The sequence below is a fragment of the Brienomyrus brachyistius genome, unplaced genomic scaffold (genome assembly GCF_023856365.1).
Source record: "Brienomyrus brachyistius isolate T26 unplaced genomic scaffold, BBRACH_0.4 scaffold1099, whole genome shotgun sequence".
In the NCBI taxonomy this organism is placed as follows: domain Eukaryota; kingdom Metazoa; phylum Chordata; class Actinopteri; order Osteoglossiformes; family Mormyridae; genus Brienomyrus; species Brienomyrus brachyistius.
In genome coordinates this window covers 1-16,233 of record NW_026043374.1, presented here as the reverse complement: position 1 = coordinate 16,233, position 16,233 = coordinate 1, and the positions used below count along the sequence as shown (strand labels likewise).

Here is a 16,233-nt window from a genome sequence, read left to right as displayed (position 1 = left end):
TTAAAACATGAAAGCATGTTTTTGTGCCTAGATTTTCGTTACCTGTCAAGCTGTACCGTCTAAAACTTTTTTCCTCACACCAGCCTTTCAGGTCACATGCAACTTTGCTCTTAATCTTTAATGCACACTCTATATACACCAGTACTTTGCTCCCTCGTGCTTTAATGCACATGAATATATGGTATTACTGTGGTATATTTTGAAAACTTGAAAGTGAAGAATTGTGTAATGCACCGTTTCACAATAGTAACAACTACCTGGCTGAACGTGTGAGAACATCATTACAGAAAATACCACACACCACTTCCAAACATTGCTGTTATATATGGACAGCCATTTTTTTCCCCTCATTGCGGGAGAAGAAAGTGATTCGTCCTCAAAGGAAACGCATGCACAGTACTCTGCTTCCACACAGAGCACCAACCGAGGCACTGCAAGCCAAAGATCGGTGTGGCCTCGAGTCCATGCTGCCGACTGACTGTCACAAAGCGAATCGGAGGTAAGCAGACCCACAGTGGATGGTGGACTGTCTGCATGGGGCTGGCCCAGCTCCGCTGGACATGATGCACGTTTAACAACTTGGGACTAAAATTGCACAGGTCTTAACCGTGCAACTGATCTGTAGTCCACTGCTTTTAGACTGCAAACTAACCTCACTGATTCCAGCTTTGCTGCAATAACATGGAGTAGTTTTATCGTCATATACTGTTAACAATGCAGCGCCCGTAGCCTCCGGGATGGGCGACCCTGTATTGGACATTCAGGACATGGATGGATAACAATGCGATGTCATTACCAGAACTGAAATTCTGAGTCTGAGAGCAACCTCAAAGTTCTGGATAGATGAAGCAGCACAAACATTTACAAAAAAAAATGTAACCAAGCTGGTTTTATTTCTGAAAAGACAACAGCAAAAGGTCTCATTAAATTCATACAAATAACTTTAATACAGACGAAATAAGTCTCACGGCAGGCTGATGCAGCCCATAGAAACCTGCCCCGGAGAGCAAATTAACAGCGGCACACAGTTCGTCGTCACTTTTTCTTTCCTTTCAAAGGATCAAAAAAGGGGTGTCTGAGGGCTGCCTCCAGAGTGATCCTTTTGGATACGTCATACTCCAGCATCTTATGCATGAGGTCAAAAAGCTGCTCATGCTCTGCGCTCTTTGAGGACATGTATTGCTGTAATGAGAAGATGGAGGAGAACCAATCAAAACACAGTAAACCATACATACATAGCAAAGCCGTATTACACTTCATCTTCCCAAATCTGCTCAAAACGAAAAACCCAGATCGTACTTTAAGGGGCTTGCAGTGCTTCCTCACATATCTCCCAGAAGAGTTGTGCTCATCCCAGTCCAGCCGTCCATGACGAACGTATCTCCTCTTCCTACGACACGTCGGACACAACCGTCTTACTTATGCACGACACGCGTCTAATACAGAAGATGATCATCCAACAACTTGTAAACATGGCCAGCTTCTGAGAATTCAGAAAGCCGTTGAGAGGGAGGAAGTGGGTGTGAACTTCAAAAAGCTATGTAAAGGTAATAGCTTACTTGGTTTTCTGCAAGAGGGAGGTAGGTATTGGCCCAAGGACCCTTTCCATCATAGCCAAGTGCTCCTTGCTGTCATGAGTCTGCAAGAGAGCATGACGCATGCTTCAGTTTCAACATCGCAAGGAAACCGGCTTGTGTATTCAGTCAGAGGTGAATGCTTTTGGTTACGGGTTTATTGCCAAGGGTCTCACCTGAAAGAGTGTCAATCCGAGGTAATATTCAATCAGTATGCAGCCCAGACTCCAAACATCACACGACTGATTCCATCCAAGTTCTGCAAGCATGCCAATGACAATAAGCTAGACAACCATCTGGACCAAATCTAGGCAGTTTTGTTCTTCACCAGATCTTTGTAAACGCTCACCAAGAATGACCTCAGGTGCTCGATAATGCCTGGTGGATACCACAGAAGTATGGTGCTCGTGGTCATATATAGCATTTCCAAAATCCACCACCTTCACATCCGTCTTCTTCAAGGTCCTCTCATCCCTTTTCTGGATTTAAAAAAACAAAAACAAAATAAACTTCTGTACGAAGAGCTTTTGAAGAAAGCTTTTCAAACTGAACTTAATTCTAGGATGAAAAAAATAGTTTGACGGGTGCCTAGCAGATTTTATTCTGTATATAAATTTACACGGACATTTTCCTACAATATGGACAGCATCACACACAACTACACAACATTTCTGCCTTTGCCTCCAATTCATTAGGTGAGAAAGCAATACTTACCAATTTTGCATTGTACTCTAAGCAGTAGTCAGATTCCACAAAAAGGATATTCTCCGGCTTCAAGTCAGTGTGAGTAAGCTTGTTTCGGTGTAGGACTTGCACACAAACACAAACAAAAAGCTGTTAGTATAGCTTCAATGGAAAACTACCCTACAATCACTAAATACAGATTTGAGTCCCTTTAAATTTTCCAATCATCAGAATCTGCCAAGTAAATCCAACCTGTAGCTGCTCAGAATGACCATCATCCAATGCCACTGATAGTAATCAAGTCATTTCACTGCATGTACTCACAGTGCACTGCTCTGAAGATCTGATGTGCCATACGTCTGATCTGGTCCACAGTAAAAGGCATGAAGCCATTCTCCTTCAGAAAATCATAGGTGCTCAATCCCAGGAGCTCAAACACAATGCAGATGTGGCCGTGGTGATCAAACCAATCCAGCATCCGCACACAGGCACTACAAAAACAACCATAATTGCGCAACTGAGAAATCTTGCTGCTTCAATGGAATTTAGCGACAATGATGATGTCTTCACACGAGCAAAGCTTAGGCTAATGAACTAATAAAACCAAAAAAAAAGGAGGCATGCGTGAGAGTTACTCACTAATGCTCATCGCGATCAAGCGAGTTCATCTGCTGAAGGACATCGATCTCAGACATGGCGGCATCTCGATAACGGTCAACGTTTTTAATGATCTTCAGTGCCACTCGTGCACCAGCACTGCAACAATTCAGACTGTCAGTTGTGGCGTCGCAGAAACACTTAGCTCTCTACTGCATGTTTATGTATTTACTCAAGAAAAGAAAAATAAATAAAAGTAGATAGCACAGACACCTACTTTGAATGATCAATGCAGTTCACAACTTTCCCAAAGGCTCCTTCTCCTAAAGTACTCACAATCTCATCTACAGGGAAAAAGGCATGCAATTAAAACTCAGGAAAGACACACACAGAAATCAAGCAGGACAAGTAACTAATGTAGCTCTCAGTGCCCATAAAAGGCACTGTAGCAAAACAGTTAACATTACACCACAATCACTGTAGAAAATCTTAAGAGTTTCAAACAGTAGCTGTGTAATCCACATAATATATGCCTTAAATTTTTTTTTTTAACGTATAAAAGAATTTTACAAATAAAATCCCCCCAATTAGACTCTATAGTAGCAGGGTCTTTCCACTTAACAAATAAAACAAAAAGTTACAGAAAGAGGTATAATTTCTGTACATCTTGCTCTTAGCACGTGTCCACTGTGATAGATCAGGTGACCCTCCTCATCATCCTCAAAACTTCTGGATCTTTTCCTGCGATGACTCCTCTGCGATTGGTCACCATCATAAACCCACGAGAATCAGGCCAGAATGCGCGATTCATTCATTCAGCGGGGGAAGATATTCAGGAATTCAGAAACCGCGCCAGGCCACCGCAGCAATTTCAAATTCATCGCAGAGAAATGCACAGGGGCCCCACATAGTGTGTGTTACAGAAGAAAAACAACGGCAAAATTTTCAGACAAAACACTTTCTCAAAATAAAAGTCGAAAAGAAACTTAAGTACACAAACATTACGGTATATGCATTAATAATTTACTTCCCCATTCCCACTTTCACAAAACGTACTCCCATAAAATGTACTCCCCATTTCTAGTAATGGAAATAACCTACTGCTCAGTCATCATCCCTGCAAGTACTAAAGCCTAATATTCTATCACAATATTAGCATCCCTAACTATCAAGACTATTCATAAGAACTACATTACATCCTCTGCACTCAATCACAACAGGCATAGACATTATGACCAGCATGATTCTTACATACTCTGCCTCAGAACACTTTCTCAGGACCTTAGCATGTGGAAGAAGGCAGGTACCTACATACACTTAAGCAGAAGGCTAACGAGCAGAAGCAACAGCAAACTGGACACTGCACTGTCTAAACCCTTAAGCGAACTCAGAGATGAGCAGAGGGACAAAGAGAAAACAGAGGAGAGCCGCCGTACCGAGTGTGCCTGACGAGATGAAGTCCTGCGTCGCCCGCGCTGGTGAGCGGGGCTGCTGCGACGGCTATGTCCGCTACGTGCCGAGGATTTGCTATAGTGGTGCCAGTCTCTGTCACTGCCGAGCTCCTTGCATGGGCCCTCATTGCCATAAGCTCCTGACTCTCGGCTCGACTGTCTGGCCACCCGCTCCTTACACTCCATCCTCCTGCTTATAGTCTTAGATTCCTGGAAGTGCCTACGAACAGAGAGAGCAGAACAATCATTAGGAAAACAACACACAACATAACAGGCAGGATGTCATATTCTCACCTGGAGCACAAACAAAGAATATTAATGACAGGAAGAATATCCTAATGCAAAAAAAAAAAAAAAAAAAAAAAAAAAAACAGAATTAATCTCTACCTGTATTTCATATTTTGTTTGTTTTTTTTTTTAAATAGATGCATGAATGATCAAATATCAGAGTTCTATAGAAGTAACTTGACAAGACAATACAACTGTCTGCAGTGACTCAGAGTATTAATAAACATTCATAAAATAATACCTGCAGTGCCTGCAGCACTACTGAAAAACAGCAATGTTTCCCAGATACATTCCATCCTGGTTTGACAGCCGTCTACATGAAAGTATTACTCCAGCAATACTTGCTGAATACTAAATACGTTATTCAAGCAAACCAAAACTGCACCTTGTATAAGACCATTTTGAAGGACAAATCTAGTTGAAACACTTCAAACTGTTTACAATCGTCATACCGCTATCGAGCATTCCACTGGAAGTATCTCTACATAGACACGTCCTATATTCATCATATGCAATACAACACCAATATAAACCAACCAAAATTCTATAAAAATGTGTTTATTGAGAACCAGGTTACCTGAAAATGGCACAGCCCATGAGACAAGCAGCTCGCTCCCAACCACGTACAAATAAAACACATATTTATGCATGCGGCAGCCTACACTGACAGGGTAATGTGCACTGAAGGCATCCTTGTGTAAGACGAAGAAGTGTCCATCAGCAGGGGTGTGAACGTAGCCAGTGCCAGCAATGTGAGGTTTCAGGTTCCTTCCAGAGAGAGTCAGCTCTTGGACAGCTATTATTAGAAAGGGCCAGATAAACGTTCAGGTTTACTTCTGTGATCTTTCAGAAACTTGTCAGAGGTGGCGGGGAGGGGGGGGGGGGGGGGGGAGCGTCAGCGCCTGACTTGTCACTAACGATGTGACGATTCAAATAATGTCCACAACATTGCATCCATTTATAAAAGTAATCCCTAACCTGACCTCAGAATATAAACCCATATAAGCCCCATTCCTATAAAACAATTAATACCGGGAATTTCTGCTAAATGAATTTATGCCTTGTGAAAGACATTACTACGAAACATCACTTAAAAAAGCAATGCACTTAAATGGATTACACATTTACTCCAGTAGGATTCAGTACTACTAATAAACTTGCTTGCATTTTTTCCACTCCTTTTCTTGTCCTATTCTGGCATTCATAAAGCTCAATATGCCAAATATGACTGTAGAAAACTGTGCTTTGTATGCATGTCACAAGATGAGAGAATAGCAGGCAGGGCAGATAGGTTTAAACCTCTCTCAAATCTGTATAACAATACTCATTCCATTCCAGGTTGAAGGATGTAAAATCAGGGCGCAAATTTACCCTTCGTAGGTTTTCAAGTGATGGTTGCGTCTCCGTGGTTTGCTCTCCCTCTCAGTGCTGCAGGAACTCGGCTTCTGCCGCTTGCCGAACTCGAGTTTCTCCTCCACGCTGTACTCCGAGATCCAACCCTCCCGGGATCGAGCTCGCTTTGAACGGCGCATCTGCCAAACACGTAGATGAAAAAGGCTGAAGTAATAAAAAAATTACAACGGGGAAAGCCAATCCCCGGACTCTCCAGCGGTTGTTAAAATTCTAATTATAAAACAGCTTCTAGCAGCAACAAGCACAAGCCAAGTGATATCAGCTACTAAGAGGGCACATCTCTTTTTAGTGGCTCCTGAAAGGGAGGGGTAAGGAATAATAAACAAACCATGAAATTTACTGCAAATCGATGATCATAAAAGGCCAGGAAGGAAAAGGCATGCAGCATTTTTCAAACCTGGACTAGTATTTGTAATGGGGACACCGAAAGCTGAAGTTTGTCATGACACTGCCATAACATATGTAGCCTTTTTTCTTAACAAATCAAGTCAATGAATTACACAAAAAGTATAGAAAAAATTAAAGACGGAGGGAGTATCTATTTTTTTTTTTCGTAGGGCTGTTCCGACAAAAACTAAGATTACGATTATTGACCCCTGGGGGAATTCTGGCGCATACAGCAGCAACGACATAGTGCTGCTGAGTCGGCAAAACGGCCCTTCAAAAGTGACGACAATATAATGAAAACAAGAATGGGACCCCCTTTCGCCTTGACAGTTTTATAGCTGATATTTTGGAGAATTTAAAGTAATAAATGTAAAATTGGAACAGGGGCCATCGGGGGCAGTACTTGCGGTTAATGTGAAAGTGCACATGTAGGTCTCCAGCCCGTCACAAAGCTGCCGCGTCCATTCCGTCATAGTATGCTTAAAATGGGACTTCCGACAAACTGCCTTACTGTTTGTTTGAAATTGAAGGACTTCCATTATATATGGCAAATGTTTTTACGTGCCGGTTAAGACCTGAACAATAAGGAGGCCCGTTCGATCTCCTTCGCCTCGCCCCCACCCCCAACCCGAAAAGCTTAAACAAAGGACTCCATTGAGCATACCTGTATTTCACCACGAGTTCAAGCGCAAGTTTTAGCTGGAAAACGTATCGAACTCTTACGTTTTACTACTGGTTAGATAGCGACTTAATGGTGAAATGGCTAAAAATTACAACCAGACAGTGCCACATTTATATACATACTAGAGCCCTGGGTATTTGTTTAGTTATATACTATGCTTTTATTTCACTAACTCACAAAAGAAAAACATCCTAAACGTTATCTGTAACTGCTAACCGGAAAATATATTCGCATTTTTATTCGATCGGTTTAGACAAATTCCGTTTCAATGGAACTAGAAATGAGCCCGCTGGTTGTACACTGCACGACAGGGGAGCAACATAATCCTTTATTCCAGCTAAACGACCAGTAGGTATGCGTTAATTTTAACATTAATTTTGCCCTAACGGGTTACTTAAGATATATTAAAAATGTCCCTTTGTCGCGGTTACCAAATTTAACTCGGCTTACAGTTGTCCACGCAGAGCCGGCTAACCTAGCAGCTCACGCTACAAGGTTCGTCCCCAAGAACTTTTCTAACAAACGTACAGTTTATTCGACTGTACGTATTTTTTACATTAGGTGTACTTACCTCTGACACTAGATGTCTAAAAAGTCGCGAACCTGGGTCCCCTCGTACCTCAGTACGACAATAACAATAATCACAAGCAAAGGCGCCGCGCCAGCTAGCCGTCCTTCCGAGTAAAATATGAGCCAAGATGGCGCCCGCCCAGCGGGCGCCGCGCTGCGCGTGAACCGTCGCGCCAATTAGCACATGCGCGTGAAAAGCTCCGAACAATAGCACGCAAGCGCAACGGCTGGCAAATTACGTGGCATCATGTTGCGCGGTACTACGATTAAACGAGATAGAAATAATTTCTTACATTTCTTCCGTAACCATTTTGACAGTAACGCTTTACCTAATAGAGGGAAACGCCGGTTGTATTTTCCAGGAAACCAGTGCTCCAAAGGACACAGATACCAGTCTGTTGTCCATGTATTTGAATTATAGGAAAAACCCCACGTTAAAATATAAGCCCGCTACCACTAGTGAGGCCAGCCCACTAAGCCTCCCTGGCCTGTTATTGCCATGTTCATTGACACGATGAAAAGCTTGTAACGTGACTATTTTTCTGTGTTAGAGGTACCTGCACCTACTTTCAAATCCCCAACTTTTTCAAATGATTCTACATTTACATTTATTTGGCAGGCGGTTTTATTAAAAGTAGTTCACGTTTGAAGAAGCAGGGTCAGTCAGTCTCTGGAGCAATAGGGGGTTATTGGTCCAAGAGTGAAGTCACTTTGCCGACCAAAGGATTTGAACCAGTGACCTTCTGACCATGGACACAGATTATTAAAACACATAGCCATACATCACTCTTGCACTACACTTGTGGTTTGTTTTCACTGGCTGAAAGTTGTCCATGGTTCCCCACAAAATGTGCTGTGGGAAGCATACAGAGTACAGGGCTATGGCAGCAACCGAGTCAGTGTCAGCTCAATGTCACCCCCTACCTGGTTTGTTAAGTCACGTCACATGCGTAAAAGCACTGCACTGACTGGGCCACCACTGCAGCTTACAGTGAGAGTCCAGTTCTACTAAAAGCTTTCAGCCTGCTTAGTTTCCCCCTCCTGCTGAACTCTGGTCTTCAAAACTTCCTGCCTGATCTTTCCAGAATTCTCCATTCTTGATTTTCTGGTGCATTAAAAAAAAAATCAATTCATAAATCACAAGTGCTATACACTTCTCTGTTGTATCTGTTGTTTTGAAATATTGGGACTCCTCATTCAGTCATCAGTCATAGTTATGACGACAAAATACACTTTTAATTAACGAGCAAATCTAAATCCATCTTATATCCAAAATGGCGTGATTGAGAAAATCACTAGTCAGTTGGTAGAGCGACTTGGATCTGAAGAGTTTAATCGACATTTTTAGTATATTTTTAATCACAAGCTAGCGGAGTCACACACTGATCTGTAACAAAGTCACTGCACTAACCTGAGGATTATCGTTACATTCATGGCATGCATGCTAGCAAAGGCAAAGATTTTGCTCCAGGTGAGGCTCGAACTCACAACCTCGGCATGACTCGCTTGCACTGCTGTATAAGTACCGCGCGCTAACCGATTGCGCCACTGGAGCGTGCTTATGCAGGTCAATTTCACTGTAGAAAGGAATCAATGTCAGAATACTTTGTTGCGGTATGACACTATATATCCATTGGGGACACACATCTATTACACGTAAGTCCACTGAACTGAAGCCAAAGTCACCGCACTCAGCCATCCAGTGACGCCATCGTTGACATTCGAAGACTGGAAGAACATCGCCCTCTTGTGTCCAGCGTGATTGATGCGGCATTTATCATTGCGATGGATTGTTTCTAATCACTGCGAATCTAGTAAACGTATAACCGCTTAAATAATCCAATTTATTTAAATAACAACTCTCTTGAACTGAAATTGAACATTCTATGGGAATTCTATTGGGCAGTAAGTAGAATACAAAAGAAATTAAACAAACAAGACATCTACTGTAGTACTTTACCTTTTCACGTATTTTTCATATTTGCCTGATTGACCATTAATATAGTCTAACGTGGTGCTGAACTAATTGAAATTTTTGCAAAATGTAACCAAAAGAAGGGAAATATTCTTAAACACTACAGCAGACTGTAGGAGGTGCTATGTGTACGGTATATCACTTGAGATGCCTTTGCCGTCTTGTACTGTTGGACTTGGATCCACAAAGCCAAATCAATAATCACCACAGATATCACAAAACTTACGAAGCAGGTCGGTCTTTTCCCGCACCTTTTCATACTATATTTAAATGTACAAAATATTTCTCTTGCTTACCATGTTTTTTCAAAGCGTGTTCATTCACCAACTTCACTTGACTGCAAACACACGTTGCCCGACAAAAGGCCGGTGAAAAAGCATTTAATCAACATCTTTATTTAATGAAAACATGTATAGCAAGGGAGAGTAAAGGGTAACCTTGGATTAAACGTGACTTTCTTTTCATTTTCTTGAGAGTCCCTTTCTGTACTGGTTGCAAATGGAGTTGTGTGTATTGACACAGAGAGAATTAAAAGCTTTCAGCAATAATTAGGCTACGGTGAATTGTGGTCATGCCAGGGAAGTAAACTCAGCCATTACCGTAGTGACATTAATAACACTCTGCATCGAGAAAATGGGCCCGCGTTTGTGAACAGATAAATCCTATTCGGTTTAAATTCTGCCCGCTTTTGTAAATGATATATTCGTCATAGGAATGGTCTCTGCTGTCAGAATTAGGACCCTTCGAAACACTGACATGAAAGCAGGCAGCAGATTTAAAAGTTTTTCACCTGACACGACAGACGAGCACCTCTCCTGCCCCCCCCCCCCCCCCCCTCCCCCCGGCCAAGTGACCAGTTCAGCTTAAAATAAGCAACACATACCCTCCCAAGAACAGCTCATTAAATACAACATTACATCATATTCTCTCCTTCGTGTGTTACAATAAGACTGTCTGCCTGTACATAAATAGAACTTTGTAATGCAGTATTTCTGCATAGTCACGACGCTTACGAATATATGTGTTTTTGTTCACATACTAAGAGTAACCCTTCGCCTCCCCACACAGAAATCTACAATTACACACATAAATGGACACATACAGGGACGGATTATGGGTTGTGTGGCCCCTGGGCAAAACGTTCACGAGGGCCCCCACCACCACCAGCACCACCACCACAACCACCACAATTCAAGGGCCCTTGGCAGCCAAACGCCCTCCCTATAGGGTCAGGGGCCCTTGTAGGCAGAGGATCAAAGAATGTAGGCCCTCTAAAATAGACAAACGAAAATACATTGTTGATAAGCGTTGCAAATTGTTTTGGGCTAGGGGCCCCACGGGCCCCCTGCACCCCAAGGGCCCCTGGGCAGCGGCCCCGCCGGCCCGGTCCGTAATCCGTCCCTGGACACATAGATTATAAAACCTTATATTGATGATTATAAAACCTCTGCTTAGTGCCATTAACCCTGATGGTCAGGGATGGTCTTCCTGTATGTCTCTTCAACGTGACTGATTTATTACCAATTGTATTGTGACGAACTGGATTTGAGCAAATTATATTGATTGATTCTGTTCATAGATACAGGAATTATAACTTGTTTATGTATGATACAGTCAGTAGGCCTGTGTCAAATAGTATTAGGATTAATAATAATTTAAGATTCGTCCATCCATTTTCTGACACCACTTGTCCTATTTAAGGCTGCATGGGGTCCGGAGCCTATCCAGGATGGGGCATCAACCCGTCGCAGGGCACACTCACACACTCACACACACCTACAGGCAATCTGGAACTCCAGTTAATAACTTCAGTGTGTTTTTGGACTGTGGGGGGAAACCGGAGTACCCGGAGGAAACCCCACGACGACATGGGGAGAACATGCAAACTCCACACACTCAGAACCATGGCAGAGACTCAAACCCAGGTCCCAGAGTTGCGTAGCAACAGTGCTATCCACTGCACTGCACTGCACTGCAGTGCCACCACAATTTAAATGACATATAATAATAATTATAAAAACATTACACTTGCTGTAAAGCGCTATAGAAAAACTATATGGATATCATATTCCATATAGATCTTTATTAAATAGAAAGAGTACAGAGATGGAGACACCAATAAAGGGATAAAGGGCACACCAGCCACATGAAAGCACTGTAATGGCGTTCTATCGTGCATGACCCTTCTAGTTCAATATCAAGATCTATATTTGTGCTGCCCCCCCCCCCTTGGATCAGAGCAGGACAAATGGCACGTTCTCTCGCAGCCGACAGATAAATGTCGCTTGGCGCGCCCTCTCGGAGCAGAGAGTACTGTAAAGCAACTTCCATGCCCGTGCGGGCAGCCAGACAGATTTTATGGACGCGGTAAACTCCGAAGCGGGCACCGTTTTCCTGGCAAATTAAATGGAGCCCTTCGTCTGGATCGATATATCGCGCAAAAAAAAAAAATTGTGCCAGAACGGCGAGCATAAATCTATGGGCGGGGTAGGCGGGCTGGGGGGCAGGGGGGGGCTTCTCTTAGCGTAATGGATGCCAGTTCAAAAGTTTAACACATCAAGCGCACACGTACACTATTTATTACCTTTTGCTTTGTGTCTGTGTTAGGCCACACACATTGGCGGTCATCAAAGCAAACACTGGACTGGGCAGATGCATTAGGGAGATTGGCTGGACCCCTGTGCTATAATAATTACAGCACTCGGATGCTGAGATTGTGGTTTCTGCTACATGTGCGTGTGTGTGTGTGTGTGTGTGTGTGTGTGTGTGTGCCTGTGTGTGGTTGGGACTGACTGCGGTAGAGAGCTCTCCCTGCTTCTCCCACTCCCTCCCCCGGTACTCTCAATGGGACGGGACTATCTGATTATTGATAAGTGGGGGGGTTGATGAGGGAGACACGGAGGGAGACGGTGGGCGGCTTTCCAGACCATGGCCAGGACCAGAACGTTCTCTGCAGACAGTGTATCAGTGCTCCGGTTGCCTTTTCCAGGAGGGATGTCTTTGCCCTGCACCTAAGGAAGTATGAGGGCACTCAGAGCCACATCTGGAGGTTTGGATTCGGGGCGCCACGGTGACTGAGTGGTTCTCGAGTAAATGAAGACGCTCCGAATCATGGGACTCACCTGCTTCAAGTCCTGGAAGTACGACTGTGCGGCAGGAAAAGGTAAGCTCATTGCGGGAGGTCCGGCCGACTCCACCTACCGCTCGCGCATGGGAGCGGCGATCCGTCTTCTGGGCGAGTGCAGAGTATTCATCAATAGCTACAGCTCCTCGCTACACGTGCCAGCCTCCCTTCAAAACCATCCCACTGCTCATTTTCTGTGGATCTTCATTCTGGTGCCAAACCAGCAGCGTCGGGACGATTATAGACTAAGCAACCATAGAGTCAGGTGATGTGTATCTACAGGGTGCGTCACTAAGCCCACGGCACCATGGGAAGTCCCCTTTATCTACGATCCTCTCCGATTGCAAATCTCGCCTCTTCTTGGGGACCCATCGCTCAGGTGCGGTCTTAGAAGATGCTTCCAGGTTTAGTTATCGCAGGAGATGGCAAAGATCACGTGCCTCGGCGCCTTCTAATCAGATTTACCACAGACCATTAACAGGCAGACATCTGTGAGATGTTTCCCACACTCAAGAGGTAAGACACGCTCCAAAATTAAGCGACTGGGTAGCCTACAAGAGGAGGGGAATGCGCTGCTGGTCTGGGAATGCAGTAAATAAAAAAAGTCGGAGCGACTTTGATACTCGTTTGATGCTGTGTTTTTCAAGGCCCGGTCAACGAAGGAGGCGGGACCTGAATTTAGAGATGAAGCAGTGAGGCAGAGGTGCTGACCTGCAGCACGTTCGCTGTGAATGCAGTTCCTGCATCCATGGGAATGACCGTCGGGGGGGTGGGGGGTCTAGTTTTCTTTTAAGATCAATAGGTCAGTGCAGGAGCCTTCATGCTATGCTTCAGCGACACCGCCATAACAGTAACCCAGTACACACACAGGACATTTGGCTGGTATAACACAGGAAAAACACACCAGCCGTTTCCGTTAACGGAGAGAGCTGTGATTCTATTGGGTGACGCTAGGCTTAGGTTACCCGCGTACAAGATCCTTGATTTCGTTTTGTCTGGTTTAAGTGTTCCAATGTACTTTTAATACATCAGCTGCACCTGGCAGGCTGCATGCTCGCAACGTGCATTCTGCCTCCCCTGTGCCACGCTTTAGACAAAAGTATCTGCAAAATCAGCATCATCGTTATACCGATATCGCCAACTTTGGTCGGCTGGCCGCCGTGAAGTTTTCAATAGTCTGCACACACATTGACATGTACGTAAAAGTTGTATTACCTTGTAAATAGTCTGTAGGGTTTGCAAAGTGCCCCAATGCTTCTGATGTAGCAAATTTTATGTTTATAAAGGAATAATATAGGTTTACCATAAGATTACTTGAGTGACAGTCTAAAACCGAGAGTGTCAGATGTGTGAGGTTTGACAATCCTATTATATATGTGGCTCTAGGGCTGGTTAACTCATTAGGCAACATAGGCTAAGAGCAGCATTTTTTTTTTTTTGGGGGGGGGGGGGGGGGGGATGGTAAAGCTCACCTAGGCTACTCCGTGAGCTTCGACCAGCACTGGGTGGGTTATTAAGGACAACTGAGAAAATGGCGTACACACAGCTAAGCAATTACACCGCTTTCGTAGTCAACGCTATAACCTGTTACTTCAGAACAGCAGCCACACACACATTTCAGTAAAAATAATCAAACAGGTCCACATAACCGTACTTTGGCACACCCTTATCTGCGGTCGCATATTTACATGCAGCGATCGTGACTCCCTTAAAAATTTACACCGGAGTGGCCAGACGCTTCGGCGCATTGTACGAGACATCTTAGCTCGGTACACGAGCCGGCCGGGGAGAATACAATTGACTGTATATTGATCAGGCACTTTAGATGGGCTTTTTATGGTTGCTGCCTCGTTAGGATGGGAGACTGCTCCGGAATGAATCACCAGGCTTCCTCCGAATGCGAACGGAATTTGAAGTGGCCGTTAATCGGTGCCGGTACCCACATAATAATTAATAACTCCTGGGGGAGACGGAGGAACGAGCACTATAACTTTTAATTAAATTGGGATATTCAATTATCCTTTCCCCCCACTCCCCCAGCTACTTAAAGATAAATGAGCCTGTCCAATATATTCTGAGTGGGCATCCCGTTATCACAATTATCAGGAAGATAGTTAGGGTCCAAGACTAAAATCAGGACGAGCTCCTTAAAGTACTTCTTTCACGGGTCGTCCGTTAGATTCATAAAGTTAATAGCAATAAGACAAGACATTTCATAAAGAAAAATCAATTTGGTGAAACGTCCGGCTCAATGGAAGCTTGGAGGCTATTTGGTTCAGACAACCTGAAGGCTATTTCAATAGAGCAGGACAGGAAGTCAAAGATGGACATTGTGACGCGTTAAAAGCCTAGTAATGAAAGAGGGCATTTTTACAGCGGCGGGGAATCACTATAGAGCCTGTGCTGTGATATAAATGTCGTAGCTTATCACCTGGTCACGGATTGGATTTTCCGGTCGTGAGTAACACGGAAGCTTACACATCTTTGGCAGAGATCCAAAATCTTCCAGTAGCGGCACTGAACGTGTTTGCACAGGTTATTGTGTGTATTAAACCGAAGGGGAAAGATGGCATAGATCACACGTTTCGCCGTGTTGTATGGCAAATCAGTTACTATTAAATAAACTAATTTAAAAAAATCCATTTACCATCTAGGGATGAATTCATGTGGTTTGGATAATGAGACCCAAAAATGAACAGCACCCTGACATGCTATTATGTATTACAACATACAGTTAGCTAAACATATTTTGCATAATATTTACTAGTACACAACTTTATAAACCTGAAGTTATACAGATACTTCAGTGTTTTACATAATTTCTACCATTTTATCCGAAGCTGCAGACCACTCAAGGAAAATGATGTTTTACATTATTCAGTGAGAGTTACATTACTCTATCTCCGGCAGACTCACACCAGTTACCACATCCTTCAGTTTCACGTCATTTATTTTGCCACCTTTGACATTCCTGCATTAACATTGGACCTTCACTTGATCGCAGCACGTTGGTTATTTATTTCACTGCAAGAAACATTTACTCAGTTTGCATTCAAATCTGATTCACACAAGAGAGATGGAAACAGAAATGTGTACAGGCCTACATAAAAGGAAGTTTAATTTGTGATTCTGCACGTTGTGTTTCGGCAAAAACATTAAAAGGTGATATAAAAAGCTTTGAATCTGGTTTCGAAGTGTGATAGTGGGCTTATTGTACTCAATCACCAACCAACGTTGTAATATCATTATTTTAGAAAGAAAAACACACTGACACATTATCAATTATTCTGCTTGATGTCTTGCAATGTTTCTCGGTTAAGATCAAATAAAACTTTCTGCTTGTCGTATTACTTATTTATGTATTTTTTTAACATTCCGGTCAAGGTGGAAATAGGGACGTCCTGGTGAGCCCTGGATCCTATTTCTTCCTGTCCAACAGCTGTGGTCAGGGAGAGGAGTGGCTCAGAACCCTGAATAAGGGCGTGTGG

At 43.5% G+C, this 16,233-nt stretch overlaps 1 protein-coding gene and 1 non-coding gene across 3 annotated transcripts; both read right to left on the bottom strand.

Annotated features, from left to right (window-relative positions):
* Positions 1–860: 860 nt before the first annotated feature.
* Positions 861–7,806, bottom strand: LOC125730262 (dual specificity protein kinase CLK4-like). 2 transcript variants are annotated; one of them, XM_049005761.1, is made up of 13 exons: positions 7,648–7,806; positions 5,966–6,126; positions 4,292–4,526; positions 3,520–3,610; positions 3,133–3,199; positions 2,898–3,014; positions 2,583–2,749; positions 2,289–2,383; positions 1,924–2,053; positions 1,751–1,833; positions 1,560–1,639; positions 1,300–1,390; positions 861–1,182 (listed from the first exon to the last, which is right to left on the bottom strand). In XM_049005761.1, the coding sequence occupies exons 2-13, from the start codon at positions 6,124–6,126 to the stop codon at positions 1,036–1,038; spliced, it is 1,464 nt and encodes a 487-aa protein (XP_048861718.1). In that variant the 5' UTR covers positions 7,648–7,806; the 3' UTR covers positions 861–1,035. The 2 variants fall into 2 exon arrangements, with proteins under 2 accessions (XP_048861718.1, XP_048861719.1); XM_049005762.1 differs by lacking the exons at positions 3,520–3,610; positions 5,966–6,126; positions 7,648–7,806 and having other exon boundaries at positions 4,292–4,429.
* Positions 7,807–9,109: 1,303 nt separating this feature from the next.
* trnai-uau (transfer RNA isoleucine (anticodon UAU)) lies at positions 9,110–9,201 on the bottom strand. Its single transcript is given in 2 exon segments — positions 9,110–9,145; positions 9,164–9,201. It is a non-coding gene; the product is annotated as a tRNA-Ile (tRNA).
* Positions 9,202–16,233: the final 7,032 nt, after the last annotated feature.